Genomic DNA, 26,022 nt, shown 5'->3' on the forward strand with positions numbered 1-26,022 from the left:
TAACCCCTGTAGTGAAGATATTCATTGTAAGAGTGGACACAGTAAAATGAATCGCACACCATAAGTGTGGGGAATTCCTGGTCCATATTTATTAGTAGCTATGACAGCCCAGAGGGACGCCCGGGGTACCGACGGACAGAGCGGTGCCCTGTTTTACCTGCGCTGTAGCCAGGTGAGGTGGGACTTCTCCCTCCTGCTAATTTGTCAGGAGAAGGACGGTATCACTATATTTTAGGTGATATCTGTTTATTTCTTTCCTTTTTCCACTGATTTCTTGTCAAGCAGTAGCGTTAATGGTCCTGAGGAAGCAGCTAGATACCACGTGGATCTCATTAGTCTGCAGAAACATGTCGACCTCCCATCTCCAACAGTGGTTATTTGTTTAGACCACTACGCACTCATTTTTAATTTTAGGATTGAAGTGAACCTCAATAAATAATTTTTTCACTTCTCTACCTAATTTTATGTCCTTTTCACAACTTCACTTTGCACTTCACTTATTAGCACTGCTTTCAGTCACCATAATACATAGTGTTCCCCTCACACCGGACACCACAGGTAGGATTAGGCTTTCAACATCTGCCAGTCCACTGTGGGTCCCACAATTTATCTCCGAGGGTGAAGGATCCCAGATGATGAAGGGCGGATCCGAGTGGTGACTGATGGGAATCTTCTCTCAAGAGATAGGAGACCCTATGTGTGATTCGCACCACACACCAGTAGTTCATTTCCTTTTTCTTTCCAGTCACTGTGTAGGGATGTAACTGAGTTTGTGTTTGCCTTTGACCTCTTGCTACCTTTTGTTGAAGTAACCATATTTATTAGTGCCAGTAATAAGGCTTCTTAATCTGCCAGCTGTGCCATGTAGTATCCTAGATATAGCGTCTTCATACTGCTAGAATGAAACTTGCATTCCTGCATAAATCCTTTTACAGTTGCACAAGCTGCGCTGTATGCTGTTTACTTCCTATGGCAGGCTGAGTAGAACCATCAGTATAAATAATGTATTTGTACTGATCTAGAGGTATTATTACATTCAGGAGAGAATATTCTTGTTCGCATTGCGGGAATGCTTGTGTTTTTGATGTGGAATCAAATTTGTAGTCTACATATGTTGCAGTGAGAGAATTAGCCCATTGTATCCATCGTGGATGTGATGCTTTTGCATTTGGAATGCTAGCTTTTGTAACAGCCTCTAAGGCCGGTACTGGAGTTATGACAATTATTAATTTCCCCTGAGCCAGTGCTCTTTCTCTGACTACGGCAGTCTGTCCTGCTGTTCGAATTTTTTCTGTAGAAACAAAGTGCATTTCATTGTTTGTGTACAAGTGTGATTTGTGTGCTATGGGTACCGTTTCGCCTTCATTGAAGGTTAGGTAAGTGTACCCGGATTGACCCGTGATTACATTGATCACCAGATTTGTGGTGTGTAGATATTTGAAAGCTATCATATCAGCTTGTAAGGGAGGAAGGGTATCCGTGTGTTCCTGTGTCCAATGTCGAACTGAAAAATCAGGTCTGATTAAATCATAGAAAGGTTTCACTTTTTCTGCGTAATCTAAAATGTATATTCTGCCAAAAGTTTGGAATCCCAATATGGATTGGAGCAGCGCACACTTTTCTAAAAAGTTAGCTGCTAGGCTTTTCCCTTCACTTGATAACTCATATCCCAAAAACAGGACATTGAGGTGGGCTATTTTTGATTTTTAAAAGTTGAATTTGTAGCCCTCCGAGGCATACCAAAATTATGTTGTTCACCCTGCTCACATTATCCAATAAATCATCATCAGTCTGATAAATATCATCTACATTGGACAATGCCTCCACATCAAAGGTTTGAAGCAACTCTGTTACCCTTGCTGAGAACAACCCGGGGCTATTCTTATACCCTTGGAGAAGTCGACAGAATTGACGCCTGAGAGCCGAGGGCTGAGAATGCAGTCAAATATCTGCTTTCAGGCACTATATTTTGGCAAAAAAAATCGATTTGAGATATCTTGTGTTGGTTTGTATTTTTTCCACACAATGTTATTCATTTATGCAGCATTGTGTGCATTCCTGTACTGCAAATGTATTTGTGCATGCGTTTAAATGTCTGTAGTATATAACTAGACATTATGAATAGTCAGGCTTCATTACGGGAAACAAAGGACTATTCATTGAAGAGGTGCAATTCTCCATTACACCTTGGTATTCAAGTTGATCTAAGATCTCCCTGACTTGTTTTTTCGCTTCTTGTTTTATTTGGTATTGTCTCTGTGGAGTTGGAGATATTTTTACTGGGATTACATGAGGAGGTGACTCAGTATCCCATCCTACATGGTTACGCTATAATGCAGGAGCTAATGCTACCACCCACTCCGGCTCGTTTGAATGTTTTAGTGATTTGGGAACAAGGTCAGAGAAAGCTGGTAAAATTACTGTTTTTCCCTTTGGGTAATCCATAACGATTTCAGGCGGCAAATGTTTTTTAGCCAAAAGGATGTCATGGCCTTAAGTCAGGTTCTCCCCAAAGAGACCTTTAATTTTTCTGGGTTTGTCCCCCTCCATCTGGAGTGTTATTTCATATAACAGGTGGGGGACACTTACCCTAGTTCATGTTCAGTTTTGCTTTATTTCGATATAAAAAAAACATATCATAAAAGCATTACATTACAATATAACAATTTAAAAAAAAAAAAAAACTTTTAGCATTTAACACTGAACAGTTAAAGGACTTTCAGAATCAATTTAACGATACATAAAGTATAAAAAAAAAAAAACGACAAATCAACATAGGCCTTACAAGGATAGGTATTTAGCCGGATCATAAGAATCATGCAGGCAAGGGGGACTTTACTGAATTAATAGCTTCTTTGCAGACCTTATTCGCCAAACCCAACCCAAAAATGTTGCCATGCAACAGGCAAAAAAGGGTCGGGCATCGGAGCATAGAATGCGTAGGGCTTCCAAGTGTGATCTGGTACCCAAGCTCCTACATAGTGGCTTAAACCATCTCGACCTGGGGGCCGCGTACGCATGACACTCGAACAGCAAATGGGCAATAGACTCTACCTTTAAGACACAGAAGGGGCAGTATGGTGTGGTTTGTAATGGTGGTTTCCAGGTGGAGGTAAACAGCCCCACGGGGAGGACTCCCACCCTGAATTTGAAATACAATGATCTGTCTCCAGAGTTGTGAATCAAGTCCAGGTAAGATTCTCTAAATGGGAGCTCCTTAATTAAAAGGAACTGAGCAGCAGATTTACAAAGGTTTGGGTTGCACCTTCTCACATTAGCCACCCATAACCAATAAACCTTCTTCAGCGATTGTTTAGGAGGAGCTGTTCTGTTAACCCAAGCGTCGCCTAGACCCAATTCATAGAGGAGGCGCTTAACCTCCCTGAGCCAGGTTATCTTATGCCAGCTCGATAAGGATAGAAGTTCTCGTAAGGCGTCGGCATAGCTGCACAATTCTGGAACATTCCATATCCTTGCCCACAATAAGAGGGGACGAAGCCTAGCTTGCTCACCTATTGGGTGTGTGCCTGCATCAAGCAAGAGGGGGAGTGTAGGGGTACTGTGGGGTAACTTCATAAGATCTTTATGGAAGTTATTTTCGAGGCAAGTTAAGGAGTCAACTCTCTGTACACCCCACAGTTCCGCGCCATATAAAGCTGCACTCACCACCCTTGCCCTGTAGATATCCAGGAGTGCCCCGATGGGTTTAAGAGATGAGGCACGTTGTTCTTTAAGCAGAGCCCCTGCAACCCTCTTATGGGTCAGGAACACCTTTTGGTGATGTGCCTTCCAACTCATGGTGTCGCAGAGTCGTATACCCAGGTAATCAAACTCTTTAACTCTTTCGAGTGGAACAAGGTCCAGAGCAGGGGGGAAGACAGATTTCCTAGGGGGGTTAATGACAAGAAATTTGGTCTTGCTTATATTTATAGACAGGCCCCTGTTGTCGCAGAAGCCCTTGAATCTAGAAAGCAACTTTTGGATGCCGGATGGAGATTTTGAGATCAGAAGGGTGTCATCGGCAAATAGGAGCGTCGGTATTCTCCTACCAGCCAGGGAAGGTGCATCAGATGGTTGCTGGAGAAGATGCTCCACCACTCCGTTCACATAAAGAGAGAACAGAGTGGGGGCAAGCACACAACCCTGGCGGACGCCCCTATCTACAGGGATACGAGATGTTTTTTCCCCCTGGAGACCCCATCTGATCTGGGCAAAGTTGCTTTCGTGGAACTTGATAAGCAGGGCCAATAAATAGGCGGGTATACCCAACCCGTCTAGGACTTTCCACAATTGGGCACGCGGGACCAGGTCGAAAGCAGTTCGCAGGTCTATAAAGACTAAATACAAACTGCCTCCCCCCAGTACGACCACTTTCCAATATAACCTTAAAAAGCGGAATGTCTGCTCAATTGTGCCTTTCCCTGATCTAAAACCCGCCTGGAAATCTGACAGAACCTGATTTTCCTCCACCCACTGCAGGATCCTACCCAATACCACTTTGCCCGCAACTTTTTGGGTTGAATCAAGCAGGCTAATTGGGCGGTAATTAGCTGGGTCGTCCCGACAGCCTTTCTTAAAAATAGGGACGACCTCTGCGCCCCGCCAGGAGTCAGGGAGAGGGGCTCCCAGGACAGCTGCATTCAGAAGTGAAGCGATTAATCTACTCCACAGTAGTGGGTTTATCTTCAACAAATCACCCGGAATTCCATCTGGGCCTGCAGCCTTATTAGTTACAATACACTTAATCGCCCTTTCTACTTCCTTAATACTAAAGGGACAGTCATTAGTTGTGTTAGTGGCTAGGGAAATGATCAAGGGACCCTTGCTTAGTTGGGGTTCACCCAGTGGGACAGAGTAAAGCTTGGAAAAATGAACAAACCAAACGTCACCAGGAATGTTACAGGTAAGTTGTAGATCGATTGGCTTGTTCCTAGCTCTCAATAAATCCCAAAACCCCTTGGAGTCTTTCATAGAGCCCGCCTCCGAAAGCTCCCTCCAAAAGTTATAATCGTGGGTCTCCTTGGCCTTAGCCACCAATTTTTTGTAAAATTGCCTCGCAGATCTAATGTTGGCTGTAACCTTGGTCTTCACTGCAGAAATGAGTTCCCGCTTAGCAGCCCGACATTCAGTAGAATACCACTTGTCTCTTGACTTAGAAGCACCTTTCACTGGGAACCTCACACTGGTTTGGGGAATAATAAACAGATCACTTAATGCAGCAGTAGTTTCTGTAAATATCGCCAAAACAGCTGCAATGTTAGTCCCAGGTTCATCAAGGCGTAGCCCCACCGCTGTCATTATGGACCCTGCTTGTGCCATCCTTTCCTCGTCCCTTGCTGCTTTAGCCCATTTCAAACGCCTGCCACAGTTGGAGGGAACAACTTCGTGGGATGTTTTCCACAAATGGGCAGACTTAGGTGGCTTCCTGACATGCCAAGGCGGGATGAGGGTTAGGGATAGGGGGTTGTGGTCGCTATCACAGGATGCTATGACTTCCATGTCTTGCAGGAATGGCCACAGGTTGTAGTTCAACATGGTGTAGTCTATTCTGGAGGTGTATCCCAATCTGTTGTAGGTGTGAACACCCATAAGGTCGGATTTAGATCGACCATTGGCTGGTCTCAGATCGTGTTCCATACAGAGTGCGTTGATGTCTATTGCACTCTGAGTATGAAACTAGGGTAAGTGTAAGTGTAAGGGTAACTAGTGTAAGTGTCTCCGCTGTGATATATTCATTCAATGCTGTTGTCACTAGAAATTCCATCAGGTTCTGGAGGCTAGTTACTTCTGCTGTGCTGTCTAGCATCGTCAGAGCCCATACCCTGTTCAGAAATTGAGTCCTCAGTATCCTGGGTATTTCTTACTTTTAGGCCAGCTACTTTTTTCTTTTTATACTGAGGTTTTGATTTTGGTTTATCTACTTTTTTGATATTATAGTCCAAAGTACGATGTGTATCTCCGCAATTAATTTGTTCTTCTGTTCGGTGCTCTGATCGTCCTTCACTCTCTGAGTTTTTGATGAACCATAAAATTAACAAGAGGAGCGTGCATCAGTATCCTGATACCGGTCAGGTTTTTAATGTTATTACAATTCCTAAGGTTGTACCTCCTTTCGCAGGGCTCCTGTTGAGGAGACCCATCCCTTTATTGTGATCTATTCTCTCTATTCTTTTCCTGTTTATTATCCCATTTCTTTTTAGAAGAATTTATTTATTATTATTTATTTATTTTAGGTTTTTATAGAGCGCGTAGTCACCCTCGAGTATCCCAGCGCTGAAACCTCAGACTCCTAGAGGAGGGGCACAGGGAAGCTTCGAAGAAAAATCAAGGAAAAAGGAGGGTTTTGAGGGACTTCCTAAATCGTAGGAGGTTTGGTTCAGCTCTGAGGTTCGAGGGGAGAGCGTTCCATTTACTGGCCGTGTTTACCGAAAATCTGCGGCCGCCAATGCGGGTTTTCTTCACCCTAGGGACAACGATAAGGTTGGTGTTTGGTGTTATCCTTTTCAGGACCACCCATGAGTTGAGGTTTTGTTGCTCTAGCTCCCAAATTATCTCTACCTAATTCGGCATATGTATCTTTGATAATTTTAGGTAATTCACGCTCCTTTAGTGCAAGAGTGAAATCCCTCAGGCATTGGCGTTTCGCCAAAGCTGCTGCCTCCCCTTTTAAGTTAGTCAACATAATTGTGGATACCTGGGCAAAATTTCCCAACAATTTCATCCCTAAATTTAGAGCAGGTTCTGCTCCATACTCATTCTGTATCTGTCTCAAAAAGTCTGGTATCACTGCTATTGAAGGGATACCATTTGTTCTGGTATAGATGGCAGCAGAAACTGTAGCATTTCCCAACACGCGGAGCAGGAGGGGTCAACAGCAACCAGCCGGGCCAAGCAAGGACAGGACGACCTAGTAGTCAATTTGAGAGGGGATGAGTTATTGGTTTTGAACAAAGGGTTGGGCTTTGTTCTCACTAATAGAGGTGATCCTTTTCAATTGAGATGTGAACTAGAGAAATTCTTTCGGAAAATACGTTTACATTTCTTTTTTAAATCTAAAGAAGGAGAGGCCGCATCAGGGCCAACAGAATCCCGTATTACTAATAACGGTTTAAAGGTGGCCTCTACTTTCACTCCTCTGATCCACCGGGTTCCATCACAAGTACAGGTTTTTGAAAAGGCAGTAACTCATGATGTTATGGCCATGTGTGACTCTAAATACTCTACCTTTCAGAACCTTTCGCAAAAAGAGAAGGCAGCCATGGACACTCTGGCTAATGACAATTCAATAACTATCAAACCCGCTGACAAAGGGGGAGTGGCAGCTGGGGAATGTTAAATCACACTAACCACTGACAATAGATCCAACGCCTAGGTTAGCGGCAGAAATAAGGTATCTCGTAGAAGAAGCAAAAGGAGAAGGTTGGATCACTGCACAAGAAGCACAGTTTTTGATCACTAGCCACCCAATCATGCCATACTTCTACGTTTTGCCTAAGATTCATAAAGTCCAGAGGCCACCTCCTGGCCATCCCATCATTTCAGGGATTGGTTCTCTCTTAGAACCGCTTTCAACCTTGTTGACTATTTTCTTAGGCCCTTGGTAAAAGAAATGCCTAGCTATGTTCAGGACACTAAGGATGTCCTGAGATTGTTACCAGAAATTGATTTTGATATCGAGACTAAGAAGAAACCCTTGAGGTAATAAGAGGCCTTTTGGACACCAGGGACCTCGCCAGCATCACACCAGTACACTTTATCATGGAGTGTGCGAGATTGGCCATGACTGAGAATTTTTTTAGATTTGAAGATACCATCTTTTTGCAAATCTCTGGAACATCAAAGGGCAGCATTTTTGCCTGCTATTCCTGCCATCATTCTTGCACCACCGCTGAGGGGAGCGGAGCTGCCAAGACACCCACGTGGCCCAAAGACTCCAACCCCCAGAGGGCTCTGCGAGGCACAGAGCCAGTGACGCTGTTGGAGGGCGCCAGAGGCCCTCAAAATCGGCCCGGCCCTCCCGCAGCGCGGGACGCTGCTCAGCTTGATCCAGCCGTGAGGGGAACGGCCATCAACACCCACCTTCGGGGGACCAGCAGGAGCCTGCTATTCCTGCTAATGTAGCGAATTATAGTCCATCACTGCCTAAAAGAAATGGGGAAACTCGCCAAAAATATTAGACAGGAGGTGGAAGGAATTTCATCAATTTTAGAACGTAATAACCAGATTTATTGTCCTCCAATAATACATTTTCCACCTGCCTCAACTCCGTATGGACTGATTCTTGTAGGTGTACCCGAATTAAGAAAAGGTCAATCAGAATCTCACCAAGAATTAAAGAACAAATGTGTCTATTGGCTCGTGAACCATAGCAATTTCGGACATGAAAATGCTGAAGGGATCCTAACTACAAGAAGGGTGGGTTGGATAGGCGGACGACATAAGGATATACAAGGAGAATGCATAGTAATCAATTTTAGAAATCCATGGATGACCCAAAGAGTTTTAGCTACTGAGCATGGGAGGAACAAGGGTAGTATTTTACCATTTCCCTTAGGTTACTTCTATCCTCCTAACAGGCCCTATCAGTATGACCAGCATCAGGAGATGGGAAGGAGACCTGTTCTTAATAATCCTGTACCACCACTTTTAGGTCAACACTTGCATAACCAACCCATTTTTAACATTCCCACTGGGAATAGGTTTAGTCCCTTAGAAGGTGTGGATTGACTAAAGGAAGTCCCGCCTTCCAATAAGGAGGAAATATGTTCTGCACCTTAAGACTATGAGAACAAGGGTAATTTTATAGGGCCATATCTCCGAAGTGAGGAAGGTTCAGGCAGAGGGAGCATGAGCGGCTCCCGAAGTAGTAACCACCACGAGGGTGATCCAGCCCAGTTTGAAAATTCTGAACACCTTACATCTGTAGGGTTAAATGTGTTGGAAGATACTGGATTAACAAAAGTGTCAACGAAACTGCCTCCCTTAGTGTTTGCTAAAAAGAATTTACACAACTGCCATGTAACACAGGTTTTATCCTGAAACATCGCGGGTATAAACATCAAACTAAATGACCCTGATTGGGTATCTTTTATTAGCCAATTTGAGATCTGCATGTTCCAGGAAACCTGGGCAAGGGGGGAGGTAACTAAACCAGGCTATGCCTCCTTTAGTATTCCTGCAATATCGGGGGAAGTAGGGATTCCATCTGGGGGCCTTACTATATGGGTAGGCGCACACCTGGGTTGTACGGCTGAGCAAATTGACACAGGTTCCATTGATATTTTATGTGTCCTACTGCAGTTTCCTTCTATTGATATTTTATGTGTCCTACTGCAGTTTCCTTCTAAGTCTCCTGTTGCCCTAATAAATGTATACTCGAGGTCCACCTCTATGGGCAAGAAGTCCACCACGGTGGAGGAACTAACTACATTTTTATGTTCTACTGCTGCAAAACAAATGGTCATCGTAGGAGAGGATTTTAATTGCCAGTTCGAGCCACTTGAGGGTTTGTTTCTTGACAATCTACATGATGAGGATTATTTTCTGGAAAACCCAGAGTCCAGATGTCCAAAAGTTAAAAAAAATGGTCTCCCCTGGTGATCCAGATGAATTGCCTTGTCCTAAAACATTCACTAAGAGCGTACAATGGGAGATCACTGTCTGATCCATCAAATGGTTATACGTTTCACAGCAAGGATCTTGGGTTCTTATTAGATTACATCCTAATTGACTAATTCCTGGGATAGGATGATTAATTTTAAGATTATCCCACGGTAAGATAGTGATCACTATGCGTTAGTAGTAGAACTAAAAGTATTAAATCCAGAGAGTGTGCACTCTCCAGATAACCTCACTGATCCCAGGTTGACTGTCTCGAACTGTAGGCGGAGAGTGCGATTAACTGATTTCTGGCAATCGCAGGATAATTTGAGTAGTCTGTATGATGCTCTACTCCCTGTACTTGTAGAGGCGTCTACTTTATGCAGCCAAAGTAGGGACGATTTAGATTTAGAGGTGGTTGATTTGAATCATGCTAAATTAGGAGAAGTTACAATGAACTTCTTCTACTCAAACAAAACCATCAGGCCGGGCAGCCGCCATCCCACCCCTGGTATAATACTCTTTGTCTTAAGGCCAAAAGGGCACTAGTAGCATCTATTAAAGCTAATGACGCCCACAAATAAAAATTGCAAGAAAGGCTTATAAAGTGGCTGTTCAAGAAGCTAAACAAAGGTGGGAAACAGAAAATTGGGATGCATTGAAAACTGCACTAGGGGATAGAGACATGAGGACATTTTGGGGTGTTGTAAATTCAAGCTCTTCCACCCCCAAAAGAGCGGTTGAACCGAATCTGGATGAAGAGGTTTGGCGGGAGCACTTTGAATCCCTCTATGCGGAGGAAAAGATGCCCGAGGATGTCCCAACTGTTGGCTGTTATTCGAAAGTGGATTGCCCCTCCAACAAAGGGGATACAAACCTTCACCCTGAGGGTAATATGAGCCCAAGTAGAAGTTTAAATGAAATTAAGGGCACATTGGCAAAAATAGCCCCGGGCAAAGACCCAGGTCTGGATAAGATCCCCGGGGATCTCTTCAGGAGTGAACCATCTATCTTGGCCGGTATTTTGGGGTATTTTTTAATGCCATAATGCAGGGCATGAAGATTCCTTCTAGCTGGCTTGGTGCGGAGAGAATTCAGATTTTTAAAAAAAGGTCCTCCACTCCTACCAACTAATTACAGACCAATTAGCTTAATAGATATTTCCCCAAAAATATTTGCACTTGTTCTGCTCCTCAGGCTACAATCCTGGATGGAAGAAAATGGGGTACTGTCCTCCCTACATGCGGGGTTCAGGGAAAAGTTGTAGACCCTGGACCAAGTACTAAGACTGCAATTGTTGTACTGAAAGACCGTCTGCCTGGAGGGGGGCAGTCTCTACCTAATATTTGTAGACCTGAGGTCAGCATTCGATTTGGTGCCAAGGGAAAAACTGTGGTCAGTCCTCTGTGAGATGGGGGTTCCTGTGTATCTAATCCAACTTATTAAATGACTCCACAAAGACAACTATGCGCAAATTAGATATGGTAGGAATGGAAAAACTTACTGCACCCATACCCATTAAACGTGGCGTACGCCAGGGTTTTGTGCTTGCGCCAACTTTATTCAGCCTCTAAATCAATGGCTTGATTGATGCCTTGCTAACAGAAAAAGACCTAGATGCCCCAAAGTTAGCCTCCTGTAGAATTTCAGCAATGATGTTTGCCGATGACACTCTTTTGGTAGCCAAACTACCTATGGGGATACAAAGGGTTCTTGACAAATTTGAGTTATTCTGTAGGTAAAGAGGTTTAGAAATAAATCTACAGAAAACTAAATTCATGGCGTTTAACAGTCCAAAAAGTACACGCCCAAACCCTTCATTAAATGGTAAACCCCTTGAAAGAGTTTCATCTTTTATCTATTTAGGCATTACCCTTACTGAATCCATGGACTGGGGGGGGGCTCACATCACAAAGTCGACACTAAAATTAGCGCAATCGACAGGTGGTATCATGAAGGTTTTTAGTAAGTCTAGCAAGAAAGCTGTTAGCCCGGCACTAGAAATTTATAAGGCCCAGGCTCGAGGTGGCACATTATATGGCGCAGAGTTATGGGGTCATCTCAAGCTTGAGACCCTATCACAGGCGGAGAATCAATACCTTAGACAGTTGTTTAGGTTACCACAGGGCACCCTGTTAATTCCGCTTTGACTAGACTCAGGATTAATGGCGATTGCATAAGTGTCGAGCCTTAAACCCTTAATGTACTGGCGTCGCCTGTGGACTACTCCCGAACTTCTACCCCATAGGGAGGAATTGTCTGAAGTAATGATGGCACGGGGTGCTGCCAAGCTTGAGACCCTATCACAGGCGGAGAATCAATACCTTAGACAGTTGTTTAGGTTACCACAGGGCACCCTGTTAATTCCGCTTTGACTAGACTCAGGATTAATGGCGATTGCATAAGTGTCGAGCCTTAAACCCTTAATGTACTGGCGTCGCCTGTGGACTACTCCCGAACTTCTACCCCATAGGGAGGAATTGTCTGAAGTAATGATGGCACGGGGTGCTGCCAAACTTTCTTGGTTTGCCCACATTAAATATTTGTTAACAAATATGGGCTTGGGGGATTGCTCAGCTGAACCAGAGTTAGCCTGTTCTCTAATATTAAGGAAACAAATGAAGGTACATTATGAAAAGTACAGAATGGCTCAACTTCATTCTTGTTCTAAAACAGGCAAATTAACTATAGCTTTCTTAGAAATAAAAGATAGTTTTCGCTTTGAGATGGTGTTATATCTCATTAAACCAGTAGCGGCAAGAAAGCTTTATTTACAATTCAGGTTTGGGGCTCTCCCGCTCCGCTGTTTTACATCATAGTGGAGAGATCAGCTAGCGGTACATTGCCCGGCATGTGATCACCCTGAAGAATCAGTGCTCCGCGTTTTCTTTAGTTGTCCTGGCTATTATAAAGCAAGGAAACGTTGGTTGGTGCAGAATTGCAGGAACCTTGGTAGTAGGCATTGTCTTGAGGCGTTCAGGATACTGAAGCATGACCTCAGTATCCCGATTGTCTACTCAGTTGCAGGATTCCTGTTCTCTATGTGGTGCACCAGAAGTTTTTTAAAAAAAATCATTTAAGGATGTATTGGACCTGCTATAGGGAATTAAAAATGGCATTATTGTAACCTGGTATAATCTCCTCCCGTGGCTTAGCTTACTGTCTTATACTCAAGGGCCGGCCTTTTTTTATGAATCTCTCTTTATCTAATTTATTCACTTATTTATTGCAGTATGCACTTTCCGAAATTAAATGTGTGTCTTCCGCCTAGTAACTACCCCCAAAACTAAATTTTTTTAATGAATGAAGGTATTTAAATTTTATAATCATGTGTATAGTGATTTTTAAAGTGTTCTAGATTTGTTGTTTGTATGCCTTGATGTAATTTTTATGAAAGATTGGTTCTAGGAGTTTGTACTTTTTAGGTCATATTGACCGAAATAAAGTGTCTTTGAACTATTATATATTGTTTTGTAGGAATGAATCCAAGGTTCCTGTGTTATTCGCTCACCTATTGGGACTCACAGGACATGGTAGGCTGTATTGAACCAACCATTTAAAATATTTGTTGCACTATTACACAATTTTGCAGTAGCGTTTTTGTATTCGTCCTGACGAAAGCCTGGACCATGTCCATTCAATCAATCAATCAATAGAATTTGTATAGCGCGCTACTCACCCGTTAGGGTCTCAAGGCGCTGAGGGGGGGGGGGGGTCGCTACTGCTCGAACAGCCAGGTCTTGAGTTGTTTCCTGAAGGAGAGATGGTCCAGGGTCAGCCGTAGGTGAGTGGGGAGGGAGTTCCATGTCTTGGCTGCCAGGTAGGAGAAGGATCTTCCTCCGACGGTGGATTTGCGGATTCGTGGGACGGAGGCGAGGGCGAGGCTGGTGGAACGGAGCTGGCGGGTGGGTGTGTAGAATGTGAGTCAGCTGTTGAGGTACTTCGGGCCCGTGTCGTGGAGAGCCTTGTGTGCGTGGGTGAGGAGTCTGAACGTGATCCTCTTGTTGACGGGGAGCCAGTGCAGGTCTTTTAGGTGGGCCGAGATGTGGCTGTGGCGAGGGATGTCCAGGATGAGTCGTGCTGAGGCGTTCTGAATGCGCTGGAGTCTTTTCTGGAGTTTGGTTGTGGTTCCAGTGTAGAGGGTGTTCCCGTAGTCCAGACGGCTGGTGACGAGGGCCTGGGTGACCGTCTTCCTGGTTTCGGTGGGGGTCCACCGGAAGATCTTTCGGAGCATGCGCAGGGTGTTGAAGCAGGATGACGAGACGGCGTTGACTTGCTTGGACAGCGTGAGGGAGAAGTCCAGGATGAAGCCCAGGTTGCGTGTGTGGTCCGTTGGCTTTGGTGCGGTGCCCAGGGCAGGGGGCCACCAGGAGTCATCCCAGGCGGAGGGAGATGGTCCAAGGATGAGGACTTCCGTCTTGTCTGAGTTCAGTTTCAGACGGCTGAGCTTCATCCATTCCGCGACGTCTTTCATTCCTTCCTGGAGGTTGGCTTTGGCGGTGGCGGGGTCGTTGGTGAGGGAGAGGATCAGCTGGGTGTCGTCGGCGTAGGAGATGATGTTGAGGTTGTGTTGGCGTGCGATGGCTGCGAGAGGGCTCATGTAGACGTTGAAGAGGGTGGGGCTGAGTGAGGATCCTTGCGGAACGCCGCAGATGACTTCGGTGGCCGAGGATCGGAACGGGGGGAGGCGGACTCTCTGGGTTCTTCCGTTGATGAACGAGATGATCCACTCCAGGGCCGCTCCTTGGATTCCGGTGTTGCTGAGGCGCTGTATCAGGGTGCGGTGGCATACAGTGTCGAAGGCTGCTGAGAGGTCCAGGAGGATGAGGCAGCAGTTTCTCCATTGTCGAGCAGGAACCTGATGTCGTCGGTGGCTGCGATGAGGGCGGTCTCGGTGCTGTGGTTTGCTCGGAACCTGGACTGTGAGGGGTCGAGGGATCCGTTGGTCTCGAGGAAGGAGGAGAGTTGTCTGTTGACGGTCTTCTCGATGACATTGGCTGGAAAGGGGAGGAGCGAGATAGGGCGGAAGTTCTTGAGGTCCGTGGGGTCCGCGGTGGGTTTCTTCAGGAGGGCACTCAGTTCGGCATGTTTCCAACTCTCCGGGAAGGTGGCGGATGCGAAGGAGCTGTTGATGATGTTCCGGAGTTGGGGTGCGATGATGGTGTCGGCTTTGTTGAAGATGTGGTGTGGGCAAGGGTCGGTAGGGGAGCCGGAGTGGATGGTGTTCATCAGGCGGGTGGTGTCTTCAGTGCTGACCGAGGTCCAGGTGCAGAGGGTGGTGGTGGGGGGCGTTGGTTCGGTGGTTGTGTCCGTGGTCTGCGCGCCGAAGCTGTTGTGTATGTCGGCGATCTTGCGGTGGAAGAACGAGGCGAGTGAGTCGCAGAGGTCTTGCGAGGGTGTGATGTCGTTGTTGCAGGCGCTGGGGTTGGAGAGCTCTTTAATGATGCTGAAGAGTTCCTTGCTGTTGTGGGTGTTGTTGTCCAGGCGTTCTTTGAATGTTGTCTTCTTGGTGGTGCGGATCAGCTGGTGGTGTTTGCGGGTGGCGTTCTTGAGGGCGGTCATGTGTTCTGCTGTCTGGTCGTGGCGCAGGGCTTTCTCGAGGGCGCGCCAGGTTTTCTTGGAGTTTTTGAGTTCGTTGGTAAACCACGAGGCTTTACTGCTGCCGGGTCTGCTGGGAGGATTCTTCAGTGGTGCGAGTTCGTCTGCGCAGTTGATGAGCCACTGTGTGAGGTTGCGGGCTGCTTCGTTGGGGTCCGTCGTGTTGGTGGGCGGGTTCTGGCTGAGGGCGGTGGCGAGCTGGTCGGCGGTGATCTTACTCCAGCTTCTGCGGGGAACCTGTTGCGGGTGGTGGTGGGTCATGGTTCTCCTAAAGCTGAAGTGGACGCAGCTGTGGTCTGTCCAGTGTAGTCTGGTTGAGTGGCTGAAGGAGATGTGCTTGCTGGAGGAGAAGATGGGGTCGAGCGTGTGGCCGGCGTAGTGGGTGGGGTTGTTCACCAGTTGCTTGAGTCCGAGGTTGGCGAGGTTATCCAGCAGGGCAGCAGTGTTGCAGTCCTTGTTGTTCTCCAGGTGGAAGTTGAGGTCCCCTAGGAGGATGTAGTCTGTGGAGGTGAGGGCATGCAGACTGACGTAGTCAGCGATGGCTTGGCTGAATTGTGTGCGTGGTCCCGGGGGTCTGTAGATGAGGGTGCCGCTGAGGGTGGTCTTGGGGTCGGTGTGTATCTGGAAGTGGAGGTGCTCGGCGGCAGCGAGGGTGTCGTCGGAATTGGTCGTGATGCGGATGGTGTTTCGATGCCTCCTCCGGTTTGGTTAACGCGGTCCCTCCGGGTGATCTTGTAGCCCATGTGGCTGAAACATGTAGACCTGCCATTTCATCGCATATGACAGTTATTTTTTCAAACTGTCAGCGCACTGTTTTTAGATTTGACACTAGGATAGTGTTTATTAAAATTGCTGTAGTATCCTAGTAGTCAATTTTAACATTTGCACTATTTTTTTTCACTTTTTTGCACTGCAAATCCTCAGCACCACGGATTAAAACTGGCTAGTGGCTGTACCAATCACTGGGGTACAAAGCAAGCATAGTTTGTGCATCATTTTATGCTGGCTGCACAAGTTGTGCAACCCATCACAAATCCCAGATGATGAAGTTTCGCCACTTATGTGAGCTAATGGGATTCTTTTCTACTTAGTGAATGCACTTTCTTCCTTTTGACCTAGACATTCTAGTTTCTCTGCTAATCTATGTCTCATTGCCTTTAGACCAGTAGGTTCATTGTGTTTTTTCAGTTGTAGAATGGGGATAGAACACTGCCTGGTCTTTAAAAATTGTTAATCCCTAGGACCCTTGGAATGAAGTTTTTGTGTAGCAGAAACTGTACCCCAAGAGCAACAATCCTTTATCGGGGGAACTATCCCGATTGGCAAGCAGATTGTCAGCATTCTGTGTTTTTCTTGAGGGCCCGTGTGTGGGAACACTGCCTTTAACGGTGTGATTTTCTGAGCTATCCAGAATGACATTTGCTCTTGTTTAGTGGACATTCTACCCATAACTGCATTCAGTGTTTCGAGAGTTAATTGAGTTGCAGTTCCTTGTATTTGTCCTGCTGGTGTAACTCTTGTTGGTTGAAAAACTGTGTTAAATTTCGGTACAGTTTTATTATTTGTTTGTGAAGTGGACGTAAGCCTGCTATTGGCATTTTATCAATGTCTGGATGCATTGTGTAAGCCGCTAGGACCGGCCAAGTCACTCCGTCTCTGCTGAGTGGACTGAGTCTTACTTTATTCTGTGTGTGTGGGAGGGCACCTTTAAACCAGTTTATGTGGTCCTGGTAGGTGAGCGGAACTTCAATTTCCTCGAATGGACAACATTCCTCTGGTATTTCATCTTCAGTGTATGAATGAAATCTATTTGTGTGTGCATCTGCTGGTGGGAATTTTGACCCATGAATAGAATACCTCTGTCCTGTATGACTCGTGTGACTGAATCACGAAGGTTACTGTCCCACCTCTTGCTGTGACTCCAAATTCTGCTAATTTTAAAGTAAGGGCAGTTCTGGCATTTTCGTAAATGTTTATAGCACCTTCCTGTTCCCCTTCCCCTGCTGCATTCGCATGTAATGCTGCTGCAGCGTTCTCTTCTTCAGACATTGTTGAAAGAGTTTCAAGGAAACTGAGCAAATGTTTTAAGCACTATAGGGAACTATTATCCTTCAACTTGAATAAACCTACAGCCAATATATTAGATATGCCTACTGTGGCGGATCTTTCCCTTCCCACTCCAGATGTCTCTGAGTAGATGTGAGTAGGGGTCTCTGAGAAAGCACAACTGAACTACTCAGATTTGACTGTTAAATAAGAACCAAACCAACTTAGGTTGCACCATGTCGTGTAGTTCCTATAAATCTATATAGGATCTCCGTACTTAGACAACATAAATTGTAGGATTGGTATCCAGACTGATTCCAGACACTCTCACCGGATATGTTCGCCTTTATACCAGCTAGCTCACAGTGCCACAATCAACTCCTGTTAGCAAGGAGAGAATAGTATTTGTCAACTATCGAACATGACAACCCGTCATCTCAGGGATCGTGGAAATAGTACAGTACTTTTTGCTCAGTCACTTGTGCTCACTTTGTATCAGAGAGATACACAGAATAAAAAATGGGGACGTTTTCAATAAGCTTTTATTGAACCAGCGTCATTCTAGTGTAAAATATGTGTGCTGAAACACCCATAAGACAGAAACAGGTAAAAACGATTATTAGCAGCAATAGAGTAAATGGATGGTAGATTTCTACCATCGTGCTAAAACAATAAATATATGCAGGTATATGAATACATGACGGTAATAATGTGTACTCCTACAATACAGACCCTAACTAAATGTACCTAGCATGGATGTGTGTGTATAGCCAAGAATACACCTAGGATAGAGCCAACCCGATTACCTGATGTGAGAGAATGAAGGACCCCATCTTAGTCTTGAGATGGACACCCCACAAGGGATGGCAGACCACTGCCTGCTGGAGTGTCTGCATGCAGGATCCTTAGCGTCTTGCGTCAGTGTTTCAGCATGGAAGACTTTCTCCTCTTCTTGCTCCAGCAAAGATATGGTGCTTATATACCCAAAAGGAGATCAGAATAAGCAAACAATATCCTTATTCACCAAGCCTTCGCGATCGTGGCACTCCACACCCGGACGTGAGCAGTTACAGCCATCCTTCGCTGCTTCATTCAGCGTTCAGTTCCTCAGAACAAGGCATCGCCCATTGAACCTATCCGCTCTTACCCCCGCAAGTCGATTACCGGCACCCCTCTGGGCGGATACTTCATCCGGACCAGGTTCGCACTGGACACGACCTCGGCTGCCCGGTTAACTCACGCTCTCCGGTCTCATCCTAGTCCGCACTAGCACCGTTTTCCTATTACAACCCGGTCCTGAAGATGATCCCAAACAAAGAGGATCGAAACGTTGTAGACCGTTCAGCGCAATAAATAGCACAGCCCCTAATGTGGCTCATCCAAACAAATCCTGCAAAACTTTGAAAAATCTCGCTTTGTAATCTATCTGGAGCCACATTGTTTTTGTTATTCACTGTATATATTTGAGCACCAGTCACTATGCGCCATACATGCTGACCACAATTGTCACTTGCGTCACCACCTTTGTGTCACCTGCACATGCTGAGCACCAAGTCCAATTCGGGTTGTTTTGTTATTTATTTACTTACAGTGCTGTTACAACTGTACCTCTATATTTTTCTTTAATTATACGATGCCCTGAGCACTTTTGAAAAAACTCATAGAGTCTCCTTGTCTCTGTTCACATAATGCTTGATGCATACATCAAACAAAAAATGCTCAGCACATACCAATACGTTTCAAATGTCAAAGAATAGTGTAATACAGTTTTCAAGAATACAATCTAATATCAAGCACAATCATAAAGATATATTCCCAAAGCCCAATGAGTTTGCTGAAGACTTTGTTTTGTCAAAAAACTTTTCTTATTTCTTTATTTCGATAGGTGATATTTTCATTCAATTGTTAAAAACATGACACATGATCAGGCTATGATCATGTATCATGTTTTTAACAATTGAATGTTAACCCCAGATTCCCATATACTGTACATAAGGTCACCATGTTTTGCCCACTAATGTAGCAGCACTCTGTAATGGCCCATCTTCCACACTTGTGATTCTGAGAGTCCTCATGCATAATAAATAAGGCTAGTTTTCGGGGAAAACCACACAAACTTTATGCAGCACCTATCGAAGTAAAAGGTCAGCACCTGTTATGCAGTACAATGGTATGGTAAAAGTAAGTGAAAGGTTAGGTGCTACCCAGGCCTATATTGGGGTACATTAGGAATCATAACAATGCACTTCAAAGACCCTTCTTTGAAGTCACCCTCAATTCCAAGGCACAACTGGATGTAAGCACTGGGTCTCTGACCCCATCAAATGAAACACTTCTGGGCCTGTAACTGAACTCTGTCAGAAACACTGCTGTGCTGAATCAAGGACTGACACTCTGCTGGACTGCTAATCTGGAATATCTGTTTTTCTGCTGCCTACTGCTCTCTGACCCTGCTGAGGGAGAGCAAGAATCTGCTCTGAAACTGAAGTGATCTTCAAGGGCTTGTTGGCTTGCTTCCTGTTGCTTGAGAATATCTTTACACCTGCTCCTGTGCCTGGTTCACTTCATGTAGACCCTGATACTTGCACCAGAGAGATCAACGCATTTCCAGTCTGCGTGTAGCAGAGCCGGCGCATCAGCGCTGTTGCAGGAGTAGAACTGGTGTATTGCTCCTGAAACAAATGCATCGCCTTGAGAGCCCGATGCATCGGAACTGCGCATCACCGACCCAGCACAAACCACCCCTTTCTATGCCACATTACAATTAAACCTGTCCCTTTGGGATACTTTTAGTAATTACGAGCCCAAGAAAAATTGAAGAAGGGCAATGGTGTAGATATAGGTATAAGAGTACATTGCAGGGGAGGAAAACATTATAAAAGATGAAGAATGGCCATCCTTGGTTGCGTTAGCGAGATCAAATATAAAATACCCTTCTGGAAAGTTATCAATTCATCCTACTTTGGGGAAATTTCAGCTACTGCTATTAAAGTCCTGATTTCCCCCAAAGGAGTGGGTGGTCCATTTTGGTAATATTCATGCACAATAAAGCATAGAGAGCCCATACTTCATATAGGAGGCCTCTCTTGCTGGGTGGAGGATTGGTTTCCCGCTTCTTGATTTTTAGCTTAATCACAATCACAAACAGCTGGAGTGGGAAAGCTGGAGTGGGAAATCTCCTTCCTAGATTCTTTCGTTAAGGTAGTAGGCAGGAGTTTGTTAGCAAGGTTTGAAAATTAAGCAGAGGACCAAGCAATTTTATCTGATGTTCAGTGTGGCTTCCATAAAGGGCCAGGTACAGTCAAGCAATGCTTACATTTAAATACCTGATAAGCAGGTATACAGTACCAAAGAAAGGGGTCATTCACTTGGTATCTATCGATCTCTTGAGGGCTCTTGTGTTATCCCTTCAAAGCTGTGGCGGAGAAATCGATAGTGCAATTTTCTGGACATCTATATACACTCACAACAGCAAAGTTTTGTTTTGGCGTGAATACGGAGTGCTCGGAACCTTGGCACGTATGGCGATTGATTTACAGAAATATTGTTTTTTTTTGGATAAATTGTATACTAAAATATATTTTTGCAAAACGTTTCTGGAATGACTGAATCTCATGCTCATGTCCTCAACAATTTGAAAAAAAAATACTAGTTGTATTTAGATTTGAGACATAGGGGCCGATTATGATAGAGGATTTTCCGCCTCCTCCGGGCCGGCGGAAGCCACCGCCGGCCCGGAGGAGGCGGAAAATCCTCTGCGGAGTCACCAAAGACCCACCGCCGCATTACGATGGCTGGTGGGTCTTGGATTCTGTCCGCTGCTTTTCCGCCGCGGTCGGATTACAACCGCGGCGGAAAAGCTCTCCTTTGGCTGGCAGTGTCTATCAGACACCGCCAGCCAAATTAGGAAGCATTAGTAAACATGCTTTTCCGCAGCGGTTTTTCCGCCGTGGAAAAGCATGTGTACTTTTGCTTTTGGGGGCCCGTTGCGGGCCCCCAGGGCGTAGGCGGGTGGGGGGTGCACATGGGGGGTACCTATGGTACCCCCCAGCATTTACATGCACAAAGCGGCAGGCACCGCACGGTGCCTGCCGCTTTGTGCATGTAAATGTTACACATGCACTTTTAACATTGCGGCGGGTGCTGCTTGAAGCAGCACCCGCCGCAATGTTAAATATCCAGGATGTGACCGCCAGGGTGGCGGTCACATCCTGATTTGCATGGAGGGACCTCCGCAGTCCATGCGGACGGCCCCTCCACCTCTGGGATGGCGGACGGACGCAAGTCCGTCCGCCATCCTAATCGGCCCCTAAGTTGGGAATTAAACTTCTTAGGGAGATAGGTTCATTGTACAGGAGTGAATGGAATGACTGAATCTCATGCTCATGTCCTCAACAATTTGAAAAATATATACTAATTGTATTTAGATTTGAGACTTAGTTGGGAATTAAACTTCTTAGGGAGATAGGTTCGTTGTACCGGAGTAAATGGGTTTCAGTGGCTACAAATGAAGCAGGTGCCTGCACGTATACTAATGCAGAGAATTTACTGAGGTCAGAAAACGCCTTTCTGAAAAAACTGTTGGATATACCTAACAGCCATTTGACTTATATTTGCCACATAGAAATAGGTCTGAAATACTCAGAAGATCTTATTGCACACCACCTACTTTTACTAGGACATTCAATTTGGTCAAAACTCCTTGGCTGCCTACCTCTTGACTTGAAATGTTATGTTTTCTGTGAATATTATAGTGCTCCGAGAGCTAACCATTACTTACAACGTTAAACTTCACTTAGTGCAGACCGGCTCATAGACCATACTCCTGAAATGTGTTTTAGCTGTAGCCAGTTATAGCTGGCAGTCTATGAAAATCAGAATAAAGTAATTTGTATGCTGATCAGAATTCTTGCCATACATTTTTATTGATTTTGTATTATAATTTATGGCGGATGATGAAATATTAGATATGTGCTTGACTGAGTAAATATCGTTCAGTAAAAGGTATTTGTTAATTAATATTGTGTAGTGTAATTGTTTTCCATAAAATACTGGCCACGCTGGTTAACTGACTGTGTAGATTTCATTTATACTTTTAATGTAAACCTAGTAAAGATTTTATTGATTGATTGGTTGGTTGACTTGTCTGATTGTGAGTAAACTGTAAAGAAGCTTAACCATCACCTCTGGTTTTGAGTTGGATCAAAATATTTCTTAGAAAACCTAAGAAAATGTTTTTTCTTTTAAGAACACACAGGAAGATTATCCCATCGCACATGATACTCTATGGCATTATTATACCGTTCTGAGGTATCTCGAGAGGGGCTGATGGTTAGATTGTTTATTGTCATCCTAGAATTGTCAGATTATAATCGGTTAGGAGAAGTGTGGCTCACTGGTTAGAGGAGGCAGACCTGGAAGCAGAAGTCAGCCCGGGACCAGGGTTCAATTCCTGGCTCGGCGGGGTCTTGAGTCCTAAAATGTCCATGGACTCGACAATTCTCGCTCCGGTGCCTACTTGATTCATGGGTTCACACTCTGCGACTCTGGGCAATAGCTTGCTTAATCTCCACAACGGCCCCTCGCGGCGGGATGCCTGGCTTTCACCTTGCGGATACCCTGCCGGGGTTATCTCACAGGGGAATACCAGGACGGGTTCCCTAAGCAAGCGCTTAGAAACCGCTCGGTGATTTGCGCTATATAAATTCCTGTACATTTACATTTACATTTTAGGACAGGCAGACTGGGGAAACATGAAGGTAGGCTGAAGGTCCTTGACAGCCAGCATACCATCTCAGATCTGTGATAGCAAACTAAAGGTCACGTAGCAGCGGGCATAAAGGTCTCTTAGCAGGCCCATGCTGTACATGTTTTATCTGGGAGTGAATCTTGCACTGCTGCCACCTGTGGTATAAATGTTTTGTTTAAGGGAAGGATTGCATTGCAGCGGGCTTGTTATCCCTGTTCTCCGCATGTAAGGAAGCTAGCACTGCTTTTGGGTGTGCTGTGCCTGTACAGTGTTGGTGAGGGTGGGAGACTTGAATTACTGCTAATACCTGGGATGTATGTATACCGTTGGATACTCTTTAAGGTTAATATTATGAGGGGGAAGGTGGTGAGTGTGTAACAATGAACATCATGCTTAATTTAATACTGTTGAGTTAGCCCAAAACACAGACCCTTACGACAAGACACACTTGTGCAGTATTCAATGTTCACAATCAAATATATTAGCAGATTAGGTTACTGGAGAATAAGAGTGGGGTGGGAGTTGGGTGGCTTGGCATTAAAAACGTTCAAATTCATTGATTTAGAGTGACGGTCGACTGAGATAGAACACGAGTTAGAGTTTCAAGCTATGTTTTTATAATCATGTTTTGAATTGGTAAACGAGTTTGAGTTGAGGGCAGTTTCCCAGTTATGTTGTACATATTTTTACTGACTGGAGTTAAGCGGGCATGTATCTTTACAAATCCACTTGTTCAGTTCACTGATGCTGCTATGTAAGGCCCCATTGCATCGTTGCTTCTTTTGAAAAACCCTTTCATCCAGCCTCCCTCCTTACACATCTACTCTCTGTTAGAGGCCTTTCCAAATCACCAACATTTTTCCTTACTCTTCCGCAGCTTTGCGCCATACCAGCTTTGAATTCTTGATTCTTTCCAAAGGCCCCTGCCTTTCAAGGTCCTATATTCCACCTTCTGCCAGCCAAGGACTTCAAGGTCCCCATTTTCCTTCTTTATCGCTTACAACTGCACAATTATCCCCTCGAATACTTACACGTGTCTGCTTGACACTAAGAATTCGCAGTTGTGGTGCTTTCTGGGGCAAAACAGACAAGGTCTTCTCGGTTATTCCTGTTTGGTTAAGACTCAGTTGCGTGAGAAACAATGAAGAGGATTCGAGATAATCTATCATGCCAGAGTCGCTAACTTTGGTCTGGTCCAGAAACAAGTGGGAGAGATGGTCGAGTCCTGGATGAAAGAAGGAAAGAAAACATCAGTGATGCAAATGGCATATTCAAATCTGTCAGATAGTAAAGGGTGTTCCCTCAATATTCCAAAACTGCCACATACAGTATCAAAAATGCCCCTAAATTACTACTGACATACAGAAATTCACATTTCCCCAGTATGAGAAGATGCAATGCCAGAATCCACCCTGCGCTGGTATATAACAATTCCAGGCTAGAAGACTCACAATAAACTGGTACACATCAAACCATCATGACATAATCTGTACTGCCTCGGTACCTACATGTATGCTTAATTACCAACGCACCTAAGGCAAGCAGAATCCTAAATACCCGTGAATGCAAAGTGCCAACACGCGACCAGCAAATTAACTTTTATTAATTGTCCCTTGTGCTGGAGCAAGGTTTCGTAGGTGAAGAAACTTGCTTCGATTCAATTCTCTTGAAATAAATAACATGTAACAAATTAACCAACATGTTTGCGAGTACTAATAATTGCACCACACAACATTTCTGTATCTAGGGGAAGCTTTTAAATGTGCTTTACTAACAATTAACTTGAGTGTCTTAATATGGCTGCCGGAAACGCGGGAACTCTTCTGCGCATGCGTCCACTGCATCTACGTAGAATGCTTTTGGTGGGAATTCTTTGCAGCTGCGTAGTAGAGCCTAAAATGGCCGCTTTGAACCTCACATGCTAATGCATATGCTTTTGCTTAAATTAAACCTCGTATGTTTGCTAATCTGCTAACGCAATAGTTAAAATAATGTAATGGGATTAGAGTAGAAATAAGGGGTATACAGTGCATTCATTTATTTTCGTATTGTAATATGTCCTTCTTTGACTTTATTATTAGCTCGTATTTGGGCCTGAAGGGTGACTTGTACCGCCATCTTGAAAATCCGAATGCGCATGAGCTGGAAACATTGCAAAACCTCGAGCGATGACATCCTTAGTCAGTTAGATTGTCCGACTGGTCACAGACCTGTTACTGACACAACGTATGCTGTTGAAGATCGTGGATGATCGCGGAACTCAGAAGACTGTTTGAGCACTCTGAAAGAAGATTCGGGAGATTGCTGAAGGAGAAGACTCTGTCCATTTAGAAGGGGAACAAGAGTAGCTGCAGAGAGGGGTGTAACACTGGCGGTGCACTTAACGGAGGGTACCAGTCCTGTCCTGCACCTGTCCTGACCTGTTGGCTCCTGATTAGTCGGGAGCCATTCTCTTTTTCCAGTCCTTGGCCAGGGGTTGGTATTCGCACCATTCTAGGTAAATATAAATCTATGTGGTATGTCTTTGTACCGTTTCCTTTTCTCACCGTTCCGAGGTACCAATGACTTGAAATTTTGCTAAGTCTATAAAGATTTGTTCTTTGATTATTATTTTCTACTTGAAAAGATATTTACTGACATGTACTGGTACTTGACTCACGGATTATTGCATAGGTAAAGTGTTTAAAACTTTTCCGAGTCTGTGGTTATTCCATGAAATAGTGTACATTGTTATTCTATACCTATTATTCTAACTACCAGATTCATTGGCCTGAGAACTTAAAATTAGAAGTGACAAGGAATTGGTAAGTCATGGTGTACAGGTACAAATCATAATAAGGTAAATAAAAATGATCGGCAAAAATAGATTACCGATTTATAGTGTGTATGTTTATGGACCCAGGTGAGTATGGTGTTTTTTAGAAATATCCTAAACTGGTAATCTCACGCCATCAGTATTTTCTTGGTAGCAGAACTATAGTTATGTTTTATTTAAGATAGGTAGTTGTATTGAATTTATATTGATTTAT

At 44.7% G+C, this 26,022-nt stretch overlaps 1 protein-coding gene across 3 annotated transcripts in view; it reads right to left on the bottom strand.

Annotated features, from left to right (window-relative positions):
• The window catches only part of LOC144784230 (uncharacterized), a 1,557,451-nt gene that overhangs the window by 471,674 nt on the left and 1,059,755 nt on the right, over positions 1-26,022 (bottom strand). For all 3 annotated transcript variants that reach the window (XM_078662879.1, XM_078662880.1, XM_078662881.1), the window contains one exon: positions 24,025-24,218. In XM_078662879.1, the coding sequence (XP_078519005.1) occupies positions 24,025-24,218 (194 nt within the window). The remainder of the gene's footprint in view (positions 1-24,024; positions 24,219-26,022) is intronic.

This window comes from Lissotriton helveticus, chromosome 10, assembly GCF_964261635.1.
Source record: "Lissotriton helveticus chromosome 10, aLisHel1.1, whole genome shotgun sequence".
In the NCBI taxonomy this organism is placed as follows: Eukaryota; Metazoa; Chordata; class Amphibia; order Caudata; family Salamandridae; genus Lissotriton; species Lissotriton helveticus.